This window comes from Nerophis lumbriciformis, linkage group LG05, assembly GCF_033978685.3.
Source record: "Nerophis lumbriciformis linkage group LG05, RoL_Nlum_v2.1, whole genome shotgun sequence".
In the NCBI taxonomy this organism is placed as follows: Eukaryota; Metazoa; Chordata; class Actinopteri; order Syngnathiformes; family Syngnathidae; genus Nerophis; species Nerophis lumbriciformis.
In genome coordinates this window covers 45,758,461-45,781,890 of record NC_084552.2, presented here as the reverse complement: position 1 = coordinate 45,781,890, position 23,430 = coordinate 45,758,461, and the positions used below count along the sequence as shown (strand labels likewise).

The following is a 23,430-nucleotide window of genomic DNA, read 5'->3' as shown; positions in this document are numbered from 1 at the left end:
CTTTCAAATTATAATCATGATATAGTGTCCTAACAAATTTATAACAAAGTCGGTCACCCGTTAAACTACTTTCAAAATGTTTTATTTATGTACAAGATATTTTCAGGTCAAACAAAAACATGAGAAAATAGCAAAAGGAGTAAAATTGTGTTTTAAAATGACCACGTTCAATGTAACACTTGCACTTTCAGACCAAAGTGTAGGCAGTGGGATTCAGTACCTTCATGTTGGAGAAATTTTGAACAAGAAGACAATCCTGCCGACACAGTAACTCCTTACTGATGTTCACGAGCACAGCTAGTGTCCTGTTTGCCACAGTTTGGAAGGTGGATCCAGCCATTGCTAGAACCTTCTTGGACAGCAGCAAGAGTGCAGCTCTTAGGGCTTAATCGTCATCTTTGCCTCCTGTCTTACTCAGCTACAACACAGTGGAGAACAACAATTACTGCAACAGAAGTGTGAACCAGTCTCACCCGGTTTCGATTCAGATGTTGATCCACTTACGTGCTGGATGTACAGTGAGCATAGAGAGGAAAAACATACAAGACAAAAATCAATTGTGCTCTTTGTTAAATGTGTACCATGTTGTGGTGGAAGGTTTAAAAACATACTTTGATAACGTCGATCCAGTTCCAACCTCTGGGCAATTCCCCTTTGTGGTCTGAAAACACAATCTATACATTAGTCAGGATGACCGAAATTTCACTAAAGAGTTCTCCTTGTGTATTTTTGCTCCTGAAAATGAATCTGGTAGTCATTTTACATAACATAATATTAATGAATTTTTAAGAAATCGGTAGATACATATTTGGAATGCCTCTTTTCGATCCTCAGACTCGATATGCTGCCCCCTCTTGGTGTGACGTCACTCGCAGAAATGTAGCTAATTTTCTCGCATAGACAGTGTGGATAAAGGCATGTAAAACTACCATTTTGATCACTTAATTGCATGTTTTTATCGCCATGGTCCAAGATTACTTAAAATAATATGCTTGACATTATATATTATAATATATATATGTATTTTTTGCTAATAGACACCAGCAGCAGCTGGTGGTTTTTGAAGTAGGGGGAAGCTCATTTTCAGCTACTCTCTAAACACGAGTACAGTCTCCAATAACAGATAAAACATATACAGATGCTAGATTTTACAAAGAAAATATCACTTATAGCAGTGGTTCTCAAACATTTTTCACGAAGTACCACCTCAGAAAACCCTTGGCTATCCAAGTACCACCATAATGACCCAACATTGAAATACAGTAGCATAGTAGGCTTAAGTATTAATTCATTAAAAACAAGGCAGGGGTTTTATTTTGCAAGAATATTTAATATTTTTGGCCACTGTAACATCACACACCGTTTGAACAGTAACACTGTTTGAAAATTTAATTAAATGATTGCTTAGCATACACGTACCACAGTTTCAGAATCACTTAGAGGATTGTAAAATTCTACATATCAACTTGGAACATACTGTAATTTCCGTACTATAAGCCGCTACTTTTTTACTACGCTTTGACCCCTGTGGCCTATAAAACGGTGCGGCTATTTTACAGATTTTTCTTCGCTGATGGCCATAATACAAATAGTTAAAAAAAATACAACAAACAAGCAATTCAACTAAAAAGGTGTGTTATTGTTTTTGCAATCTTTTGGAAGAGTTCGCTAACTGCTTTAGTGCCCTTCTTTTTAGAGCGGTGGCTCTAAATCTTTTTTCACCTCGTACCACCTCAGGAAAAAAAACTTGGCTCTCCAAGTACCATCATAATGACTAACATTAAAATACAGTAGCCTAGTAAGCCTCAGTATTCATTAAAAAACAGACCAGAGGTGTGATGTCTGTCGGAGTGTTTTCATGCGTGCTATCTAAATGTTATCAAGCTAACGTTGTTAGCATTAGCTACTATGCTAACAAGTTAATGATTGTGTGTTAGTATTATTAACATACAATAGCATTACTTTTGTATAGTTTCAATTTCACAAATTCCTTAGTAAACACACCAAGACGTCACCATGGAGTTATTGAGTCTATTTAGCTGATTGAAGAGCTCCAATAGCTTCCGCAGCTAGTGGGTCCATGACAATGACTTCTGTTTTGTTTGATCATATGTTTTACTGTCACGTGGAAAAAATTAAGGAATGTAAATAAACATTTACAAAATCTGTGTAAATTACCTATTTCGCAACGTATATATCTGAGGCTTATAGTACGGTGCGGGTAACTTATGGAAAAATATTTTTTTCTTCTAAAATTTAGTGGGTGCGGCTCATATACTTCCTCATTCTCCGGCAATCACTTTTCAGGCAGGGACGGTGTGTTTGAGACCATAGGAAAAACTGACATCAAATATATACACACACACACACACATATATATACATATATATATATATATCAATCAATCAATCAATCAATGTTTATTTATATATATATATATATATATACACAGTATATATGTGTGTGTATATATATATATATATATATATACTGTATATATATATATATATATATATATATATATATATATATATATATATATATATATATATATAAATAAATAAACATTGATTGATTGATTGATATATATATATATATATATATATATATACACTACTCAGTGGCTTAGTGGTTAGAGTGTCCGCCCTGAGATTGGTAGGTTGTGAGTTCAAACCCCGGCCGAGTCATACCAAAAACTATAAAAAATGGGACCCATTACCTCCCTGCTTGGCACTCAGCATCAAGGGTTGGAATTGGGGGTTAAATCACCAATAATGATTCCCGGGCACGGCACCGCTGCTGCCCACTGCTCCCCTCACCTCCCAGGGGGTGATCAAGGGGATGGGTCAAATGCAGAGGACACATTTCACCACACCTAGTGTGTGTGTGACAATCATTGGTACTTTAAGATTATAGCCTATAATTTCTGCACTATTGACAAGTAATGTACCATAAACTTGACCACCGGAAAAAAGACGATCACCGAAAACCGCGCTACCGAAATCGGATGTAAACAAAATGCACGCCATTGTGACTGTCTGGAGCGTTGTCAGCATGTCTGCAATGTGGACATAATCTTCATGTATACTGCAGATATACCCGCGGATAGCAGTCTACTAAATGTGCAAATTTTAAGAGTACAGTGGCGGCTTTTAAGAAGAGAAAGTCCAACGAGAGCAACAGCGCCAAGCAAGTGTGATGTCATTAGGGCTGGGCGATATATCGATATACTCGATATATCGCGAGTTTGTCTCTGTGCGATATAGAAAATAACTATATCGTGATATTCGAGTATACGTTCTCACGCAGTTGCTTTTAGCTGCGAGGCATTAAACTGCATGCGTTTCTCACTGTTTCCTGTCTCTCCTTCTCACAGAGACTTAAAACAAGCGCACCTTCTTACATACATCACATACTGTCACGTGAGCAACGTCACACGCTCCCGCGGAGCAGACAGGTAGCGACATGGTAACGTTAGCTGTGATGCTAACAGCTAACGGTGTGGTTTACGAGAGAAAGAAGGTGCGAATCTGGTAACAAATGGAGGAATAATTCATTCCTAAGAAAAACAGCACGGGGTCCATCGTCTGACGGTGGTTTGGCTTCAAGCGGGAATATGTCTTTACATGTCAACATCTCCGTTCGGTGCCACACCAACTAAATGCCGAAGCAACTATTTCCACATCAACACCGTAGGACATACATGTATACTATATACAAGAGGTGATCAAGCATCATTCCACACCTGTTCGACCGATGATCCTCCTCTTCTGAGCTTTGGTCAGCTGCTCCCTCTTCTCCTTCTTTTTGGCAGTCGCCGTGGTCAATGTCACCTCACTGTTGGACGTTAAGGTCTGAGGGTCGTGAGCAGTCTGTCAGAGCAAAGTATTCTTTAAAAAAAGACTTCTGCAAGAAACGATACAGACCACAGCAGTGACTACAGGTGTGTGGTTCTCCATCAGGGCTTCCTGGTTCTCTTTGGCCCACTCAAACAGTGTGTACATCATTGCAGTGCCCACATTGGCCTCCACTTGCTCCTCCAGCTTGGATAGGATGAGCTGCTTCGTGTCTGGAGCGCTGACATGAGCAATAAAATAAATTTTAATTAAAAAACAATTCACAACCAGATGTCGACAATGAAACTTACAGTCTGTTGTTAAAAAAGCCATCAAGGGAGATTTGTGGGCCAATCTCTGGGTACGTCTCTGGCCATGTTACATCCAGGATGAATGATTTGGAGTCCTCCAGGTCTCCTATCTGTGGATTCATGAATTGAAAGGCATTAAAACTACCAGTTTGTCCAGCTTTAGGCTATTTACAGTAAGACACAATCAGAGTACTCACTCGTAATTGAAAGGAAACTGGACTAAGCTCTTTAAAACATTCATCGCCCTCATAGATAGAGCGAAGAGCTTCCAACTCCATCTAAAATATTCAGCAAAGAAAAACAAACATTTATTATTCCTTGCAGGGTGTTTATAACAGTGGCACCCGTTTAGCCCCTCGGACTGGCTGATGTCAACACAGAGCAGGGGTGGACAACCTTTACTGTCAAAAGGTTTTGCCCTCTCTTACACTGAAGAAAAATAGCCTGGATCCGCAAAACTTAATACAGTGTTTAAACTTTTGAAAGTTTGAATCTTTTTATATTATTTTATATATTACAACATTGAATACAACAAATAGAAGTGATGTGTTAATGTGTAAGGCAGTGTTTCCCACATATTTTCTGTTACGCCACCCCAGGAAGAAGAAAATATTTTGCACCCCCCCCCCCACTCTCCACCATGACTATAAATAATAGTATAATTTGTCTATAAAATTGTTATAACTATACTTCTGTATAACATTGTAAGCTTATTAACATTAAGGGAAACAACACACCGGTTTTGAAGCCAAGTGCTACATAGACTTAATCATATTCTGGTAAGGCAAAAAAGGCATGTTCCCAGAGGTCACAAGCGCCCACCCTGGCATCGCACCACCCCACCCCCAGGGGGGTCTGCCCCACCATTTGAGTAGGACTGGTGTAAGGATGTCATGTCCCTCCCATCTGAATACAGTCTAGACCAGGGTATTAGCAATGACTTCACGATACATATCACCACACAATATTGCGATATTCTACATAACTCACTGATAAATTTAAAATGCATCTTAAAATACAAGTTACATATATATACACTAAACAGTCATTTTTAAAAATCATCAGAAAAACTATCGCAATATATTGCCATATCAATATTTTCCTCCACCCTAAAAGGGGCCCTAATGCAAAACCAACGTTTCTCCACAGTCGCACACTCCCTACCCCTTCCTTTCCACGCGCTCATCTAATCTCGAGTCAGAACTCACCCTGGACGCATTCACTTCGCTTGCCGAAAGTCGGGAAATATAAAGCTCCTTATAACATGTACATTTCCGTCATATCTCTGAGCTCAGCAAAGGAAGCCACAACAAGAAGGTTTTTAAGCGCCACATGAAGGGGAGCCCTGCCTTGCCAACCCCTGACATAGATGGTTGTCGATGAAGCCAAAATCAAAACCACAACTAACTATTGCTTACATTTACTCAGGGAACAGGTGATCGTTTTTAAACCTACCGCAGTTTCTTGAGATAATTCAATATCTATTTGTGCATATTTGTACTTTTCTGTTATTATATGGTGTTGTTTGCAAAAGAGTATTGTATACGGTTCTAAGCTGTGATTTGAGGGTTGGGCTCTGGGAAACAGCGACATTTATCTGCTAACAGAGCCGTGTATAAAGAGTATGGCCAACTGAACGATAGGTGCCACGTTTTTCTACCAAGGACGTATGCGGTAAAATAATACGTCTAATTATATTTCTAAACATAATCCAGTTTATGAAATTACAATAAAATATGCTTTTATTTAGTTTAAGTATAATTATGCTGCCATATTTGATGCACTATGGTGCTAAATTCATGGAGTGTTTAGTGACCAGCAGGCTCTCTAACACTTATTCGACGGCGCAATAAAGGTAAAAAAATACACTGAACGACCCAAAAAATAACTTATTATCCTCATTTTGCCAAAATTTTAATTATCTTTGGACCAACAATCACTGAGAAATAATGACTTTTCCCCATATTCCTCAACAATAACTCAGATATGGTAACACCAGAGAATACGGAGTGATTTTTGGTACATAACATGTTTTGCTTTATTCATTATTGACGCATTTTTTGCCACCTTATGTTGTATATTTTCATGAGAATTCCAGGTCATTTTATCATCTATTATTACACCCAACATTTGGTTTCTTTTACTATTTCAATGTCCATCTATTTTTATTTGTGTTTGACTTTCTCTTCTACTGTTACCAAATTGCATTATTTTAGTTTTACTGAGATACAAACGATAGTCTGTTTTTTCAAACCATTGCTTTAATTAGTTAATTTCTTCTGTTATTATTTGTGTTAGCTCATGTGTGTTCTGTCCTGAACAAAACGCAGACGTTGTGTGTTTACCTCGCACAAGACACTGTAATCGGTGTCCAGTGTTGACGGCGAACTCTCACTTCCCATACTTGTCTTCTTTTCGGGTTGTGGGAAAAGTGATGTAAAAACTTTCCGCAATTCTCGCGGGTAAAGCAGGGCAATTTTACACGTCGAAAAACAAATGAGAAAACACAACAAACACACAGCATCAGCTCAAAGTTGGTAGCAAACATGGCGCTCTGTAGTCACGTGAGTGCCTTTTGACCAATCATTGAGGAGATTGCCTGAAACGGGGTTGATCATACTCTCTCTTTACATGGCTCTGCCTGCCAATTAGAGCCAGCCAAAAATAGTGACGAGAACGTTGTTTAATTGGTCAATGTAGAGAGCGTCTTGCTAAATAGTAAGGTTTTACAGGGCTTTTTTCTTTTAATAGAGGCCAATGAAAGGCTGATTTGTAAACAGTCATCTGTCATCCTTCCCCATCGCCATTCTGCCAACATTACAATATGTTATACCATTATCTAACAGACTTGCAGCAGCAATTTCAATTAATGTCTTGATTACAATTACATTAAAGTTTTCATACAAGCACAAATCTTTATTTTGGTGGTTAACAATTTAAGCATGGGTGTACAATCCCTGGCTCCGGAGGGGGGCCCCGGTGACCCGCGTCCGGGCGAGGGAAATCTGAGTCTCGGTTCTTGCATTTCCATAGAAGTCTTCGAGCTGCTCTTTGTCTGATCCCTCACCTAGGACCTGTTTGTCTTGGGAGACCCTACCAGGGGGCATGGAAGCCCCCGGACAACATAGCTCCTAGGATCATTGGGACACGCAAACTCCTCTACCACGTTAAGGTGGCAGCTTAGAGAGGAGCTGGATTCCGGTGAGGGTTGGACTCCGCCAAGGCTGCCCTTTGTCACCGATTCTGTTCATAACTTTTATGGACAGAATTTCTAGGCGCAGTCAAGGCGTTGAGGGGATCCGGTTTGGTGGCTGCAGGATTAGGTCTCTGCTTTTTGCAGATGATTTGGTCCTGATGGCTTCATCTGGCCAGGATCTTCAGCTCTCACTGGATCGGTTCGCAGCTGAGTGTGAAGCGACTGGGATGGGAATCAGCACCTCCAAGTCCGAGTCCATGGTTCTCGCCCGGAAAAGGGTGGAGTGCCATCTCCGGGTTGGGGAGGAGATCTTGCCCCAAGTGGAGGAGTTCAAGTACCTCGGAGTCTTGTTCACGAGTGAGGGAAGAGTGGATCGTGAGATCGACAGGCGGATCGGTGCGGCGTCTTCAGTAATGCGGACGCTGTATCGATCCGTTGTGGTGAAGAAGGAGCTGAGCCGGAAGGCAAAGCTCTCAATTTACCGGTCGATCTATGTTCCCATCCTCACCTATGGTCATGAGCTTTGGGTTATGACCGAAAGGACAAGATCACGGGTACAAGCGGCCGAAATGAGTTTCCTCCGCCGGGTGGCGGGGCTCTCCCTTAGAGATAGGGTGAGAAGCTCTGTCATCCGGGGGGAGCTCAAAGTAAAGCCGCTGCTCCTCCGCATCGAGAGGAGCCAGATGAGGTGGTTCGGGCATCTGGTCAGGATGCCACCCGAGCGCCTCCCTAAGGAGGTGTTTAGGGCATGTCCGACCGGTAGGAGGCCACGAGGAAGACCCAGGACACGTTGGGAAGACTATGTCTCCCGGCTGGCCTGGGAACGCCTCGGGATCCCCCGGGAGGAGCTGGACGAAGTGGCTGGGGAGAGGGAAGTCTGGGCTTCCCTGCTTAGGCTGCTGCCCCCGCGACCCGACCTCGGATAAGCGGAAGAAGATGGATGGATGTACAATCCAGGTCTATACTGGCATACTTTTATTTTGAAACGTATTTTGCACTGAACAGGAAGTTACTGCATGCACGATGCTATGTAACGTGACATTAGTTATGTTGTGACTTGGCAAAAATGATGAAGTTAACAGTACTGCACTAGGACAGCAATTGCCACCACGATGACCCCCCCTTTGACCGCATTTTACGTGGAAAAAAGCGGTTTACCATGGTCGACGTTAACTTAAACGGGCACTTTTTATAACAATAATAACACCGTGCTCGTTCGACATATACGGGTTTTTAGCATGAACAAATTAGCATTGTGCGGCTAACAGTAGCTAGCATCGTCATCATTCACTCCTCCTTACCTCTTGATCCTCGTTTGTTGTCATGATTCCGCTTTTCCTTCCCTATGACGTAGTCTTCTTCCTAAGGTTGATATTTGCGAGAAATGAGCTACCAACACGCCATGTCTGTCACTAAAAAGCAACACTTTAACCAAATTTCACCAGAAGTAAGAAGAAGCTCCACCATGACATTAGCGCATGCGTAGTCAAGCAGTTTTTTTTCTTCTTTTGAGGCGAACAACACAAGTTTGCCAATAATACTGCCACCTGCTGGACATACATTGTAAAGCAGGACAAAAGTACAGTAGTCACTTCTCATTATTTTAATCTTTTGCGAACAACACATTAATCCCACTAACTAACAAAGAACGCACATTGCTATTATATAGTATTTAGGGGTCTGTGTATGTTTTGTTATTTCAATTTTCTTTTCATAAAGGGACACCCTACTGGTTTATTTGAATTTAGTTTTAAAACGCAAAAAAGAAAATTGAAAAACAAAGTGTTTTTCTTTTTTGGTTTTTAAAAGAAAAATGAAGTTCCCCAGTAAACAAAAACGGAAAAACAGCCCAAAACGGGCTACATTCCTTTCACTCTATTTCCAATTCTTAAATGCAATAAAAAAAACAAATTTCGGGCCAGTTTTTCTATTTTCATTTCTGAAACAAAAGTTGGACAACTACTTAATGACACGGTTTTTTTTAAAACGACAATAGGTCGCCTGCTGAACAAACATGTTAGCGCTATGCTAAAAAAAAACATGCTAGACTCAAAGGAAAAGCTTAAAATTTTGCTTTCGGTTCAATTTGTCATCACACAGATAACCACGCATTTTTTCATTTTGGATAAACATGAATTTGATTTTTGTATTTATTTGGAAAAATAAAAATCCATAAAAAGAAAACAGCACAAAATAAAATGTTATGGCAATATTGTATTGAAAATCAACCCTTTTTTGTTTGTTTTCAAATCTTCCATATATAGTAACAATTGAAAACGGCCCTAACTTTGTTTTTTGATTTGCGTTTCAGAATTGGAAATATAATGAACGGAAAGTACGGGGACCAAACAGATGTTTTTTCGTAGGCTGACACCGGAAGTCTTAATTTCCAAAGTAAAAGCGGAGAACTACAGCACCCGTGCGTCTAGCTAAAATGTCTTTGGAGCCCTACACATAAATATTTTAGACATGGCACAACGAGGTCTGACGTCTGCATACACATATATCTATATGCACATATAATACGAAAGTGGAGGCAAAAATGGATTCGATTATGCATCATAGTATCGATTTTCTAACAGGACCGTTCACGGTGCTGTCTTCAAAATGACAATTTCCGGTTCCGATGTTGGAATAAGAAGGCACATCAATTTTGGTCTGCTTTTCAGTTTTAGTTTCTGTTGATATGTGTGTAGATATTTCTGTGGGAGTCTGGGAACTTTGTGCCATGTCTAAAGTATTTTCTTTACATGTTAGCCAGCGTCACAGGCACACGACACGGTAATTAAGGTAGTAATTATATGCACCTGTTACAAAACCCAAAACCAGTGAAGTTGGCACGTTGTGTAATTCGTAAATAAAAACAGAGTAGAATGATTTGCAAATCCTTTTCAACTTATATTCAATTGAATAGACTGCAAAGACAAGATATTTAATGTTCGAACTGAGAAACTATTTTTTTTGTGTGCAAATAATCATTAACTTAGAATTTCATGGCAGCAACACATTGCAAAAAAGTTGGCACAGGGGCATGTTCACCACTGTGTTACATGGCCCTTCCTTTTAACAACACTCAGTTAACGTTTGGGAACTGAGGAGACCAATTTTTGAAGCTTTTCAGGTGGAATTCTTTCCCATTCTTGCTTGATGTACAGCTTAAGTTATTCAACAGTCTGTGGTGTTTTAGGCTTCATAATGCGCCACACATTTTTAATGTGACACATGTCTGGACTCCAGACAGGCCAGTCTAGTACCGGCACGCTTTTACTTTGAAGCCACGCTGTTGTAACACGTGCAGAATGTGACTTGACATTGTCTTGCTGAAATAAGCAGGGGCGTCCATGGTAACGTTGATTGGATGGCAACATTTGTTGCTCCAAAACCTGTACGGACTTTTCAGCATTAATGGTGCCTTCACAGATGTGTAAGTTACCCATATCTTGGGCACTAATACACCCCCATACCATCACAGCTGCTGGCTTTTCAACTTTGCACATATAACAATCCGGATGGTTCCACAGTTTGCAAAAACAATTTGAAATGTGGACTCATCAGACCACAGAACACTTTTCCACTTTGCATCAGTCCATCTTAGATGACGTCGGGCCTCGCGAAGCCAGCAGCGTTTCTGGGTGTTGTTGATAAATAGCTTTTACTTTGCATAGTAGAGTTTTAACTTGCACTTATAGATGTAGCGACAAACTATAGTTACTTGCAGTGGTTTTCTAAAGTATTCCTGAGCCCATGTGGTGATATCCTTTACACACCGATGTCGCTTTTTGATGCAGTACCGCCTGAGGGATCGAAGGTCACGGGCATTCAATGTTGGTTTTCAGCCTTGCTGCTTACGTGCAGTGATGTCTCCAGATTCTCTGAACCTTTTGATGATATTATGGACCGTAGATGGTAATATCCCTAAATTCCTTGCAATAGCTCGTTGAGAAATGTTGTTCTTAAACTGTTTGACAATTTGCTCACACATTTGTCCACAAAGTAGTGACCCTCGCCCCATCCTTGTTTGTGAATGACTGAGCATTTAATGGAAGCTGCTTTTATACCCAATCATGGCACCCACCTGTTGCCGATTAGCCTGTTCACCTGTGGGATGTTCCAAATAAGTGTTTGACAGGAGGCGTCTCAATTTAAAAGTCGCATATCATGGAACTTCAATCCTTCTAATTTATCAAATATTTTTTGTGGTATGCAGTACCAGAAGAATTAATCCATGAATTTCACCAGTTCGATTTCAGGGTACCATTTAAATCTGTGCAAACTGTGGTACTTGTACTTCATTTTGTGGTTTGCCAAAGAATCGCTTGATTAAAGTAAAGTGTTTTATTTTCCTATATTCAAACACAGGGTTACTGTTCAAAATGTGTGTCGTGTTAAAGTGGCGGGAAAATATTAAATATGTACTTGCTAAATATAAACTATGCCTTGTTTTTAATGAACATGTAGGCTTACAACGCTATTGTATTTATTTTAATGGCGGTCATTATGGTGGTACTTGGAGAGCAAAGTGTTTTTTGAGGTCGTACTTGGTAAAAAAAATGTTTGAGAACCACTGATCTAAACAATCACAATAAAAAACGTTTAGTCCGCCATCTTTATTGTTTTCATCATGTTGCCTTTTTTATATAATTAGTCTTATTTCTCTAAATGAAATTGAAGTGGAGTTGGTTTATGATTTCTATCATTCTAGTACACAGGTGTCGAACTAAAGGCCAGATCTGGCCGAAGACATCATCTGGCCCGCAAACACCTGGAAATTATGTGTCAATAAAGTACTTAATATTTTCTCAATAAATCTAATTGATTTTTTTTCATTTTGACAAAAAAGATATATGCTTGAAATTGCATACCTTTTAAACTTTACTAGTATCCATTATTGCAACAAATATAACAGTATATTATCATACTTTCCAAACATGTTTTTGTCTAACTAAAAATACTTAACCTTACAGCAAACTACCCATCAAATTCATAAAAATGACAATAAATTGTACGCTGTTCTTTACAGCAAATTACTTTGAATTGAAAAAAAAAACGTTTTTTTGCGTTAAAATTCTGTTGACTGAGCTGCCAGTTTTTGACTGTAAAATCGATGGTTGTAGTTTTTAACGGTGCATTACTGTAAATGGAAAGACGGTACATTTGTTTTTATGGTAGAAAAACTTGCAGCTAAATTGCCAGAATAAAAAAATAACTTGTTCTTTTTTTCCATTAACAATATGTTGTAAACAACAATGTAAATTTAACACAAACATTCTGGCAACTAAGCTGCTAGCTTTTTCTGTAAACCCCCCATACCAAAAAAACAGTGGTACTGTTTTTCCATTTACTGTAAAATGTTGTAGAAATTGAAAAAACCCCACTATATTTTACAGTAACATTTTGTAAATGTAAAGTTTTTACTGTAACATTTACAGTCTACTTAAAACAATTGATATAATTAATAAGGAAATCCAGAGGCCAATTCATACATTATTTGCTGTTACAAGTGGCCCTCAGATGGCAGCCATAACTGTAATTTGGCCCTCAATGAAAACAAGTTTGACATCCCTGTTCTAGTACAGTATATGGAATGAGAATAAGCAAGATAAAAACATATGGATAAACTTTCCATTTGAGTTAAATAAATATGTCCAAGTACTGACAAATCTCTTTGTTGCTATACATTTATGTTAGTTTGGGATTCTTTAATTTTATTTTTGTTTGTTGTGAGTTGTAAGTTTTTTGAAATGTTAATATATATAATATTTTTTATTTGATAGGTTCATTCCTAAATATTTCACCGCCGACTTTACGGAGACATTGGAAATATTTTCTTTCACACATTCATGGATAGGAAGCATTCCCCCCCCCCCCCCCCTTTTTTTTTTTAAAGATTCAGGCAAAGTCCTGATGCATTAGATAATTCTTAAATATTTTCAATAGCAGTTGGAATTTGTTCTTCATGTTTTAGGAAGAGAGTTGTTTCACCTGCTAACTGACTATTACTTCCATGCCAGTAGGTTCAAATATGGTGATAACAGACATCCTTGAGGAGTGCCCACATTGATTAGAAAACTGGGGTTGTGCCTGAGACTAGTAAAACACATCTATTAATATTATCATAAAGTCCTCTAATTTTGTCCTGAAACTTTAATACCAAATCTAGTGTGTCCCAGCATTAGAAAAATATAGTCATGTTCTAGTGCAAGGGTCCCCAAACTACAGCCCGTGGGAAGTCCCAACTTAAAAAAAAAAAAAAAAATTTTTAATCTGCCCTTTCTAATCTATTTTCTATCTACCGCTTCGTACCACGCATATCTCTCAGATTTCTACAGAACCATCTATATTTTTGAATTTAAGAGATAACCTAAAATTGGTTGTTTCGTACTACGACAGTGGAAACAAAACTTGCGGTTCTAAAACAGGACCACGGACTAGCTTTCGTCATTTGACGAAATATTAAAGGTCTTACCTGAAGCTGTCACGCATCATGTTAAATTTGATGTAATGAATGAAAGTGAATACAGGCATACTTATTCAACAGGCATCCATGTCACACTAAGAGTGGCCGTATAAACAACGCCAACACTGTTATAAAATTGTACCACATAGTGAAACCACACTAAACAACATTTCGGGAGAATATTTGCACCGCAACACGACATAAACATCCATCCATCCATTTTCTACCGCTTGTCCCGTTCGGGGTCGCGGGGGGTGCTGGAGCCTATCTCAGCTGCATTAGGGCGGGGTACACCCTGGACAAGTCACCACCTCATCGCAGGGCCAACACAGATTACAGACCAAATTCCCAGAATTCCCTACAGCACTATAATGCGCGATCAAATTCTTTTGCCTTCACTGTCGTATATGTGTATGCAGACGTCAGACCTGGTTGTGCTATGTCTAAAATACTCTATGTTTAGGGCTCCAAAGACATTTTAGCCAGACACACGGGTGCTGTAGTTCCCCGCTTTTACTTTGAAAATGAAGACTTCTGGTGTCAGACCACGAAAAAACATCCGTTTTGGTCTGTTTTTCCCTTTTTGTTTACTAGGGATTTTCATTTTTTCTTTCCAAAACCAAAAAAGAAAAACGCTTTGTTTTTCAATTTTTCTTCATTTCTATTTATGAAAATGAAATTGATATACCAAAACATACACCGACCTTTAGGCCCCCCAAGGACACATTTATTTGAGTGCACTCTCCTAGCATACACAAGTACTGCAGTGTACACCTTCCTTGTTACAGTCATTGTGATCACATCCAGTGTCTCGCACCAAATTTGTTTGGCTACCCTGGTAATTGCCTAGGAAAAGAGCTACATGAATCCATCTCTCCATTAGGGCATCTTGACACAGCTCTCCACTCCAAGCGTACTTTCCAAAAGCATTAGGCTTCACAGAGAGAAACGGGCATCTCATTTCCAACAGAGTAGGATCCGTTACCAACAGCTGATATGAAAGGGTCCGGGACAAGCGGTAGAAAGTGTATGGATGGATGATATGAAACCTCAAGAATCTTTGGATCACCATGACGCAGCTCTGTAAGTCTTTGTTCCGGCACAAAACATTTTTGTTTTCCTTCCAGCAAGGCTTTAAAAATGACACAAATGAAAGTTTTGTAAAAAATATTTTATGTGACATTTCAAGACACAACACAAAAGACATTCAAATGAAAGTCAGCAGGGTGGTGTGCGCCATTCACATGTAAACAACAGTGCTGTCATTACTTCCTCTTCCGGTACAATAAATTATGACGATCAGTGGACTTGCGGTAAACGTAACGAAACATTATCTTTGAGACAATTTTCAAGCGATTGTGGACACACACCACCCCGGCATGGAGAGACCTCTTTGGCACAGAACACAAATCCTAAAAACAATTGTAAACAAGACAAGAGTTACACATTTAAAAATGACTGTAAAAGAACAACAGATTTGGCAAAACGTCTCAGTCTGCAAGGCCTCCGTGCAAAACTGCGTCAATGTGGCTAAATTTAGAGCGCTCTCTCCTCTTTTTTTTGCCCGCTTTTGTTTCTTCTGACATCGTCTTCCTTTTGCTGCGTCTCTGCGGTCGACCAAAACGGCAATGTTGCTTTAGTGCAAATAGGCTTTGTGGGGAAGGGCTGCGCAGGGGCCAGGGAGAAGGTCATCTTCATGATGGCGGTGAGGCCGTGTTTGGTTTGACACCTGGGACCGGTCTGGAGGAGAGAATAAAACAAAAATTCAGGCTAGCATCAGGACTCCCGTCACAAACAACCCAAGGGTGCCCACCTAAGAGCTCTGAGAGGTGGGACGGCGGAGACTTTTCCCACAGGTCTGAGTCCTCCTGCTGGGGGCATCACGACCAGCAGCCTTGGAGGAGGTTTTGAGGTCAGCACTCGGACTGGACTTGCTGTAGGTGAGGCTCCCCTGGCAGGACTGAGGGGCAGGGGCCTCTGAGGTGGGAAGGGGGATGGTCTGGACTGCAGCTAAAAAAAACATTTGTATTGATTCTTTTGCATAAAAAAGCAAGGCAAAAGACAGCCTCACCAGTGGGGATCGTGTCGGGTTAAGGGGGAGTGGCTTCTTCGGAGGGCTAAGACGCTGTGGTGGTGGTGGGGATTTCTGGGCGACTCCTGGCGGCTTGCCTGCCGGAAGAAGTGGGCGGGACCCTTTAGGAACCGGTCGCAGGGGTCGCACAATGTTGACTGGCTGGGTGCCGGTGGGAGGCGGTGCCGGTCGGAGAGGAAGGACCTCTTTGCTGGTGGTGGGAAGCTGCAGGAGCGATAAATCAAACAAATAAAATCATTTTGACAACATGAGTCATGATGGCAGTTCAAAAATGCGACGTACCCCCTTGTGGACGCCGGCTTTGCTGATTGGTCCCACAACCTTTAAGTGAAAGGCGGGATTCAGATGGCCGTTCTTCTTCCCGTTCTCCGCAGACGTATTCGTCCTGTCCACACAAAATATTCAATAATTGAATTGAACTCCTGAAATCAAATAATGTTTGGATGATATTCTGATTGACATGCTAAGTGGAAAAAACTTTATTTTATCCAAAAACGTTTTTGATTATCAGTGATCCGCCGTCATAATGTGCTGAAACCTATTTTTAGAATACCCTGAGGGCCAATAAACAACAAGTTACATGCCAGCAATTGGTCCAACTTTGGACAGCCCTGATTGCCAGCCTTGTGCTTTGAAGACTATTTGGAATCAGTGTGGTTGGCAACACTAAACATTGTCCCTAGTGCAGTGGTTCTTAACCTTGTTGGAGGTACCGAACCCCACCAGTTTCATATGCGCATTCACCGAACCCTTCTTTAGTGAAAAATAAAATGTTTGTTTTTTCAAATTCAAGAAAAAGTCATATGTTTTTGTATTGGTGCACAAAATGAAGCGTGTATGAACATCACCTTGTTCAAAAAACAAAACCAACACAGTGCATGAACTCACAACAAATTACACACCTTACACATATTACCATGAATTGATTAACGTGGCCCCCGATTTAAACAAGTTGAAAAATTTATTCGGGTGTTACCATTGAGTGGTCAATTGTACGGAGTATGTACTGTACTGTGTAAACTGTACTGTTTCATACAATGTATTCTCTTCCTTTGCAATCTGCTAGTAAAAGTTTCAATCGATCAATCAAACAATCTGCAAATCAGATGGAAAATTAGAGGGAACATTGTTTGGGGGTATCCATAATAGGCCGATAGGGAGAAGTTTTTATTTACAGATAAGTCGGATGTGTCTGTACCTCCGTGGCGGAGGCTCCGCCGAACCCCTGAGGCCGACTCACCGAACCCCTAGGGTTCGATCAAACCCAGGTTAAGAACCACTGCCCTAATGTGTAAGTGTGAGTGTGAATGTTGTCTGTCTATCTGTGTTGGCCCTGACTTGTCCAGGGTGTACCCCGCCTTCCGCCCGAATGCAGCTGAGATAGGCTCCAGCACCCCCCGCCACCCCGAAAGGGACTAGCGGTAGAAAATGGATGGATGGATGTGGTGGCATATTAGAAGCCAGTCGTCGTGTTTGCTTCTATCTGTTACCATCAGGATATATTTCCTGTCGTCTTCATTCATCGTTAAAAGACTGGATGGTCTCCAGAAGATCCTCTGTGGTGTAAATCAGTACGCGAGGAGCTGAGGTTGCCTTACGGCACTCCGTCACGCAGCTTCAGGCAGAGGGATGCTCTCGTAAAAGAAGCTCTCGAGGTAATAAGGACTTGGATTTTGTTTGCGTGTGACGGGGGAAAGCCGGCGCGGTCGTTAAAAATGTATTGATCTATCGAAGTCCCAGGCAGCACATGACACGTGCCATGACGTCTCCTGCATGCCGCAGTGCCAAACAACAATGACATCACATGCATGGCTGTCGTACTTGTTGCTCTTGTTCTTCTCTCGCTGTTTGAGCCACTTGTGGAAGTAGGACGTCTTGACGTGGTAGCAGTAGAAGAGCAGAAGAACAGCGGGGAGGACCACCAGGAAGGCAAACAAAAGGCCAACCACCAAGCCCACTTGACCTGCAAACACACACGTGCAACGTTAGGTCCGTATTAGAGATGTCCGATAATATCGGCCGATAAATGCGTTAATATGTAATATCGGAAATGATCGGTATCGTTTTTTTTATTATCGGTATCGTTTTTTATTTTTTTATTAAATCAACATAAAAAACACAAGATACACTTACAATTAGTGCACCAACCCAAAAAACCTCCCTCCCCCATTTACACTCATTCACACAAAAGGGTTGTTTCTTTCTGTTATTAATATTCTGGTTCCTACATTATATATCAATATATATCAATACAGTCTGCAAGGGATACAGTCCGTAAGCACACATGATTGTGCGTGCTGCTGGTCCACTAATAGTACTAACCTTTAACAGTTAATTTTTACTCATTTTCATTAATTACTAGTTTCTATGTAACTGTTTTTATATTGTTATACTTTCTTTTTTATTCAAGAAAACGTTTTCAATTTATTTATCTTATTTTATTAATTTAAAAAAAAAGTACCTTATCTTCACCATACCTGGTTGTCCAAATTAGGCATAATAATGTGTTAATTCCACGACTGCATATATCAGTTGATATCGGTATCGGTAATTTAAGAGTTGGACAGTATCGGAATATCTGATATCGGCAAAAAGCCATTATCGGACATCCCTAGTCCGTATGTAACTATATGTCCTCATCATCCGCTGATTTTGTGGGTACGATAAAGTGGAAAGGAAAACATTGGGCTCTTTGATCACACAGTCATTTATGGGTATGTCAAGTATGTTGCGCAACACAGCAGCAAGAAAACTAATGGTGTTACCGCACGACGGAGCAAACTGCATTAATAGCGCTGATGAGTTCATGCAAAACAACAGTGTGGCAAGTGTAACATGCACACAAACATCTGAGTAGCAACGTTTTGAAAAGAGGTCCTATTATGAAAAACAATGTTTCTTACCTGTTGGCACCTGTTTTTGTGTATTTGGGATCCCCATAAGTTCCAAAAATATGAAATAAAACCATGCATGCATGGCGGGGATATTTATAAAACCATCTTGCCTTCTTCCAAATTTGCTCCAAATGAGCCGTGGAAATTTTGAGACTTTAGTGATGTATTCTGCCTTAGATATACAGTACAGGCCAAAAGTTTGGACACACTCAATTAGTTTTCTTTGTTTTCATGACTATTTACATTGTAGATTGTCACTGAAGGCATCAAAACTATAAATGAACACATGTGGAGTTATGTACTTAACAAAAAAATGTGAAATAACTGAAAACATGTTTTTTTAAATTTTAGTTTCTTCAAAATAGCCACCCTTTGCTCTGATTACTGCTTTGGCACACTCTTGGCATTCTCTCCATGAGCTTCAAGAGGTAGTCACCTGAAATGGTTTGAACTTCACAGGTGTCATAGTTTTGATGCCTTCAGTGACAATCAACAAGGTAAATAGTCATGAAAATAAAGAAAATGCTTTTATATGAGAAGGTGTGTCCAAACTTTTGGCCTGTACTTACACACACACACACACACACACACACACACACACACACACACACACACACACACACACACACACACACACACACACACATATATATATATATATATATATATACAATCCCTGTTTCCATATTAGTTGGGAAATTGTGTTAGATGTAAATATAAACGGAATACAATGATTTGCAAATCCTTTTCAACCCATATTCAATTGAATGCACTACAAAGACAACATATTTGATGTTCAAACTTATAAACTTTTTTTTTTTTTTTTTGCAAATAATAATTAACTTAGAATTCCATGGCTGCAACACGTGCCAAAGTAGTTGGGAAAGGGCATGTTCACCACTGTGTTACATGGCCTTTCCTTTTAACAACACTCAGTAAACGTTTGGGAACTGAGGAAACACATTTTTTAAGCTTCTCAGGTGGAATTCTTTCCCATTCTTGCTTGATGTACAGCTTAGGTTGTTCAACAGTCCGGGGGTCTCCGTTGTGGTATTTTAGGCTTCATAATGCACCACACATTTTCAATGTGAGACAGGTCTGGACTACAGGCAGGCCAGTCTAGTACCCGCACTCTTTTACTATGAAGCCACGTTGATGTAACATGTGGCATTGTCTTGCTGAAATAAGCAGGGGCGTCCATGGTAACGTTGCTTGGATGTCAACATATGTTGCTCCAAAACCTGTATGTACCTTTCAGCATTAATGTCGCCCTCACAGATGTGTAAGTTACCCATGTCTTGGGCACTAATACACCCCCATACCATCACAGATGCTGGCTTTTCAACTTTGCGCCTATAACAATCCAGATGGTTCTTTTCCTCTTTGGTCCAGAGAACACGACGTCCACATTTTCCAAAAACAATTTGAAATGTGGACTCGTCAGACCACAGAACACTTTTCCACTTTGTATCAGTCCATCTTGGATGAGCTCAGGCCCAGCGAAGCCGACGGTGTTTCTGGGTGTTGTTGATAAACGGTTTTCGCCTTGCATAGGAGAGTTTTAACTTGCACTTACAGATGTAGTGACCAACTTTAGTTACTGACAGTGGGCTTCTGAAGTGTTCCTGAGCCCATGTGGTGATATCCTTTACACACTGATGTCGCTTGTTGATGCAGTACAGCCTGAGGAATCGAAGGTCACGGGCTTAGCTGCTTACTTGCAGTGATTTCTCCAGATTCTCTGAACCCTTTGATGATATTACGGACCGTAGATGGTGAAATCCCTAAATTCCTTGCAATAGCTAGTTGAGAAAGGTTTTTCTTAAACTGTTCAACAATTTGCTCACGCATTTGTTGACAAAGTGGTGACCCTCGCCCCATCCTTGTTTGTGAATGACTGAACATTTCATGGAATCTACTTTTATACCCAATCATGGCACCCACCTGTTCCCAATTTAAAAATATTTACACTTTAAAGCAGAGAAAAAATAAATAGCGAATGTGCGTGTACTAGAGATGCGCGGTTTGCGGGCACAACCGCGGAGTCCGCGGATTATCCGCGGAGTCCGCGGATTATCCGCGGATCGGGCGGATGAAATTAAAAAAAATTAGATTTTATCCGCGGGTCGGGTCGGGTCGGGTGGTTGAAATAGAAAAAAATTAGATTTTAAATAGATTCAGGCGGGTGGCAGTTAAACCAATTCGGAAATATATATACATAGTTAAATGTTGTTACCCACATACGAAAAACGAGCAGGCACCTGCAGCATATGCCACAACAGAAGAAAAAAAAAAAAGAGATGGACACTTTTACGGAGCGGAGAAGGGACGCCTCGCCGGGGTCCGGGACCGAGAGGGCCCCACCGGGAGCCGTAGCTGAGGCGATCCGCGAGAAGGGCCCGACGCACGTCCAGGGTCACCACCGCGCCCACCGCACCGACACCCCGCCTCGTCCGCCTTCGCCGCGGCCGGCGTCACGCGCAGCAGGTAAGCAGCTTACCTGCCCGCCACCCCCGTGGCCGGGGGCTCGTAACAGGGGTCACTACGCGCGCTCCGCCCGCGCAGCTTACCTGCCCGCCACCCCTGTTGCCAGGGGCGCGTAACAGGGGTCACTCCGCGCGCAGTGCGCTCACGAAAGGGGTGGGGCTCACCCTGGTTGATATAGACAGCAGCTAGGACGGTGGCCATGGAAGTTGGAACCCGCTAAGGAGTGTGTAACAACCCACCTGCCGAATCAACTAGCCCTGAAAATGGATGGCGCTGGAGCGTCGGGCCCATATACCCGGCCGTCGCCGGCAGCGAGACGCGCTTGGAGGTGCGCTCAGCGCGGCTCCCATATGATTGCGCACTGGTGTGCGTCTGGGTCGTGACAGCGTGTCACGCGAATGTCTGTGCTGCATTGGATCAGTCTCCTTTCTTTAACAGGCAAAAACTTTATAACCTCACTAATGCCTTGCATCGTCTATATTAGATATATAACAACGGGCGGGTGGATTGCGGATGGTTGACGACTTTCTGATGCGGTTGCGGATGAAATAATTGCCTATCCGCGCATCTCTAGCGTATACTGTACCGTAAATAGTACTGTACTGTCATCAAAACGGTTAACACCAATGTTTTTTGAAATTAGAGACTGGTTACTTGGTTTTGTAGACCACTACAGGAGACTTGGCGTTTAACTGAATAGTTATGTGGAGTCTTTATTATGACTTCCTAAAAGTGTGTGTGTGTACTCACTGTCGTATTGCACGGGCCCGCTGTCCACGCTGCCTCCAAGGCCTGGCTTATCGCAGAAGGGCGGTGCCCAACCTCGATTACAGTGGCAGTTGCCATTGCTGTTACACACCTGCAGTACGCACACAAACAATCAGACAATGAAGGAAGTACCATTTTTTGTGATTTTGACGCATTTGGGTTGGGATGGCCTTTTTGTAGTCACGGCGTCATCAAATGAATAGTGATCTGTGACAGACCCAATTTAAATTATTTTAAGGTGTGACTTGATGTACTTTTGTTGCAAAGTGAGAGTTAACACTTAGGACCCTATTCTCCTGTTATTTCTTAATGTGCTTGGAGTTACCCACGTTTTTTCTTATTCGTAGTCTCCCACCCAGGCTGGGGACACGCCCACCTCTCGTTGTTAAAAGGAGACACAAGTGAGTAAGCTGTGAATGTTTAATTTAACTAAGGAGGAAAACTTTGCCATGATGCATTTTTTTGGTAATGTGAAAATCATAGAACATGGAGTTTTCCTAACATTTGAGAATGTCAGTGAAATTTGTGAAAAAGATAACACTTTAAATTTGAAAAGGCCGTAATCATGAAAGGCGAACTGCAATTTTTGGGGGAATTTTGCCTATCATTCACAATCATTATGAAAGTCACAACGAAGGATGGATTTTGTATCGGGATTGCCTTTGAAAGATGGCGATGATTGAAGGCGGAGAAGATTTTTTCATCTGACGCCAAACTTGCTAATTTACTCCTTGATAGGTAAGTCAAGCATTTACGTTTTCTTACTACTTGTAATAAATGGAAATGGACATTTCGTATGTAAACTATATTGTCCAATACAGTCTATGATCTTGTCTAACAAAGCTAGTATGTTCGTGCAACGAATGCTTGGGAGCGAAGCACCATCACACCAGTGTAACGCTTATTAGCATGCTAGCCCGGTCAATTATATTTTCGACAAATAAAACCTACGTGGATATGGGTAGTGTCAGTACCCATTTCGTTCTCTATATGCTGATACGCTGAGGAAATGCGTTCCAACATTAGCACGACTAATTGCGGTTTCTGGTACCGCATATGCATCAAACACATATGGGGTGGTATTTGCCAGGCACAATATAATGCATTACATGTAATGATTTTCTACTTTGTGTATTGACATGGTAATAAGCTATATGATTTATGCTTAATGTAATTGCACTTTGCACTGAAAGATGGTGATGTGCATACATGGAAGAGAATGCAGTGCGTCAGGTTGGATGCAACATGGAGTTATGTTGAACGAAATGTGGCGGTAATTTTAGTGTTGGCCTTGGCTGGCCATCAAAGTAGGCCTATCCGATATATAATATATTATATATAATTATTTTGATGGTAGTCCGTGCAGTCAAACAAGAAATTTTAGCACGG

At 41.0% G+C, this 23,430-nt stretch overlaps 2 protein-coding genes across 2 annotated transcripts in view; both read right to left on the bottom strand.

Moving 5' to 3' along the window:
• Positions 1-66: 66 nt before the first annotated feature.
• Positions 67-8,853, bottom strand: rwdd (RWD domain containing 4). The gene is made up of 7 exons (XM_061960047.2): positions 8,645-8,853; positions 4,345-4,425; positions 4,148-4,257; positions 3,927-4,077; positions 3,746-3,854; positions 612-661; positions 67-507 (listed from the first exon to the last, which is right to left on the bottom strand). The coding sequence occupies exons 1-7, from the start codon at positions 8,666-8,668 to the stop codon at positions 415-417; spliced, it is 618 nt and encodes a 205-aa protein (XP_061816031.1). The 5' UTR covers positions 8,669-8,853; the 3' UTR covers positions 67-414.
• Positions 8,854-14,956: 6,103 nt separating this feature from the next.
• The window catches only part of adam19a (ADAM metallopeptidase domain 19a), a 118,523-nt gene continuing 110,049 nt past the window's right edge, over positions 14,957-23,430 (bottom strand). Inside the window, exons 18-23 of the mRNA XM_061959323.2 lie at positions 22,024-22,132; positions 17,714-17,855; positions 16,175-16,277; positions 15,872-16,096; positions 15,614-15,810; positions 14,957-15,540 (exon numbers count right to left, since the gene is read on the bottom strand). Coding sequence (XP_061815307.1) covers positions 15,495-15,540; positions 15,614-15,810; positions 15,872-16,096; positions 16,175-16,277; positions 17,714-17,855; positions 22,024-22,132 — 822 coding nt within the window. The 3' untranslated portion in view covers positions 14,957-15,494. The remainder of the gene's footprint in view (positions 15,541-15,613; positions 15,811-15,871; positions 16,097-16,174; positions 16,278-17,713; positions 17,856-22,023; positions 22,133-23,430) is intronic.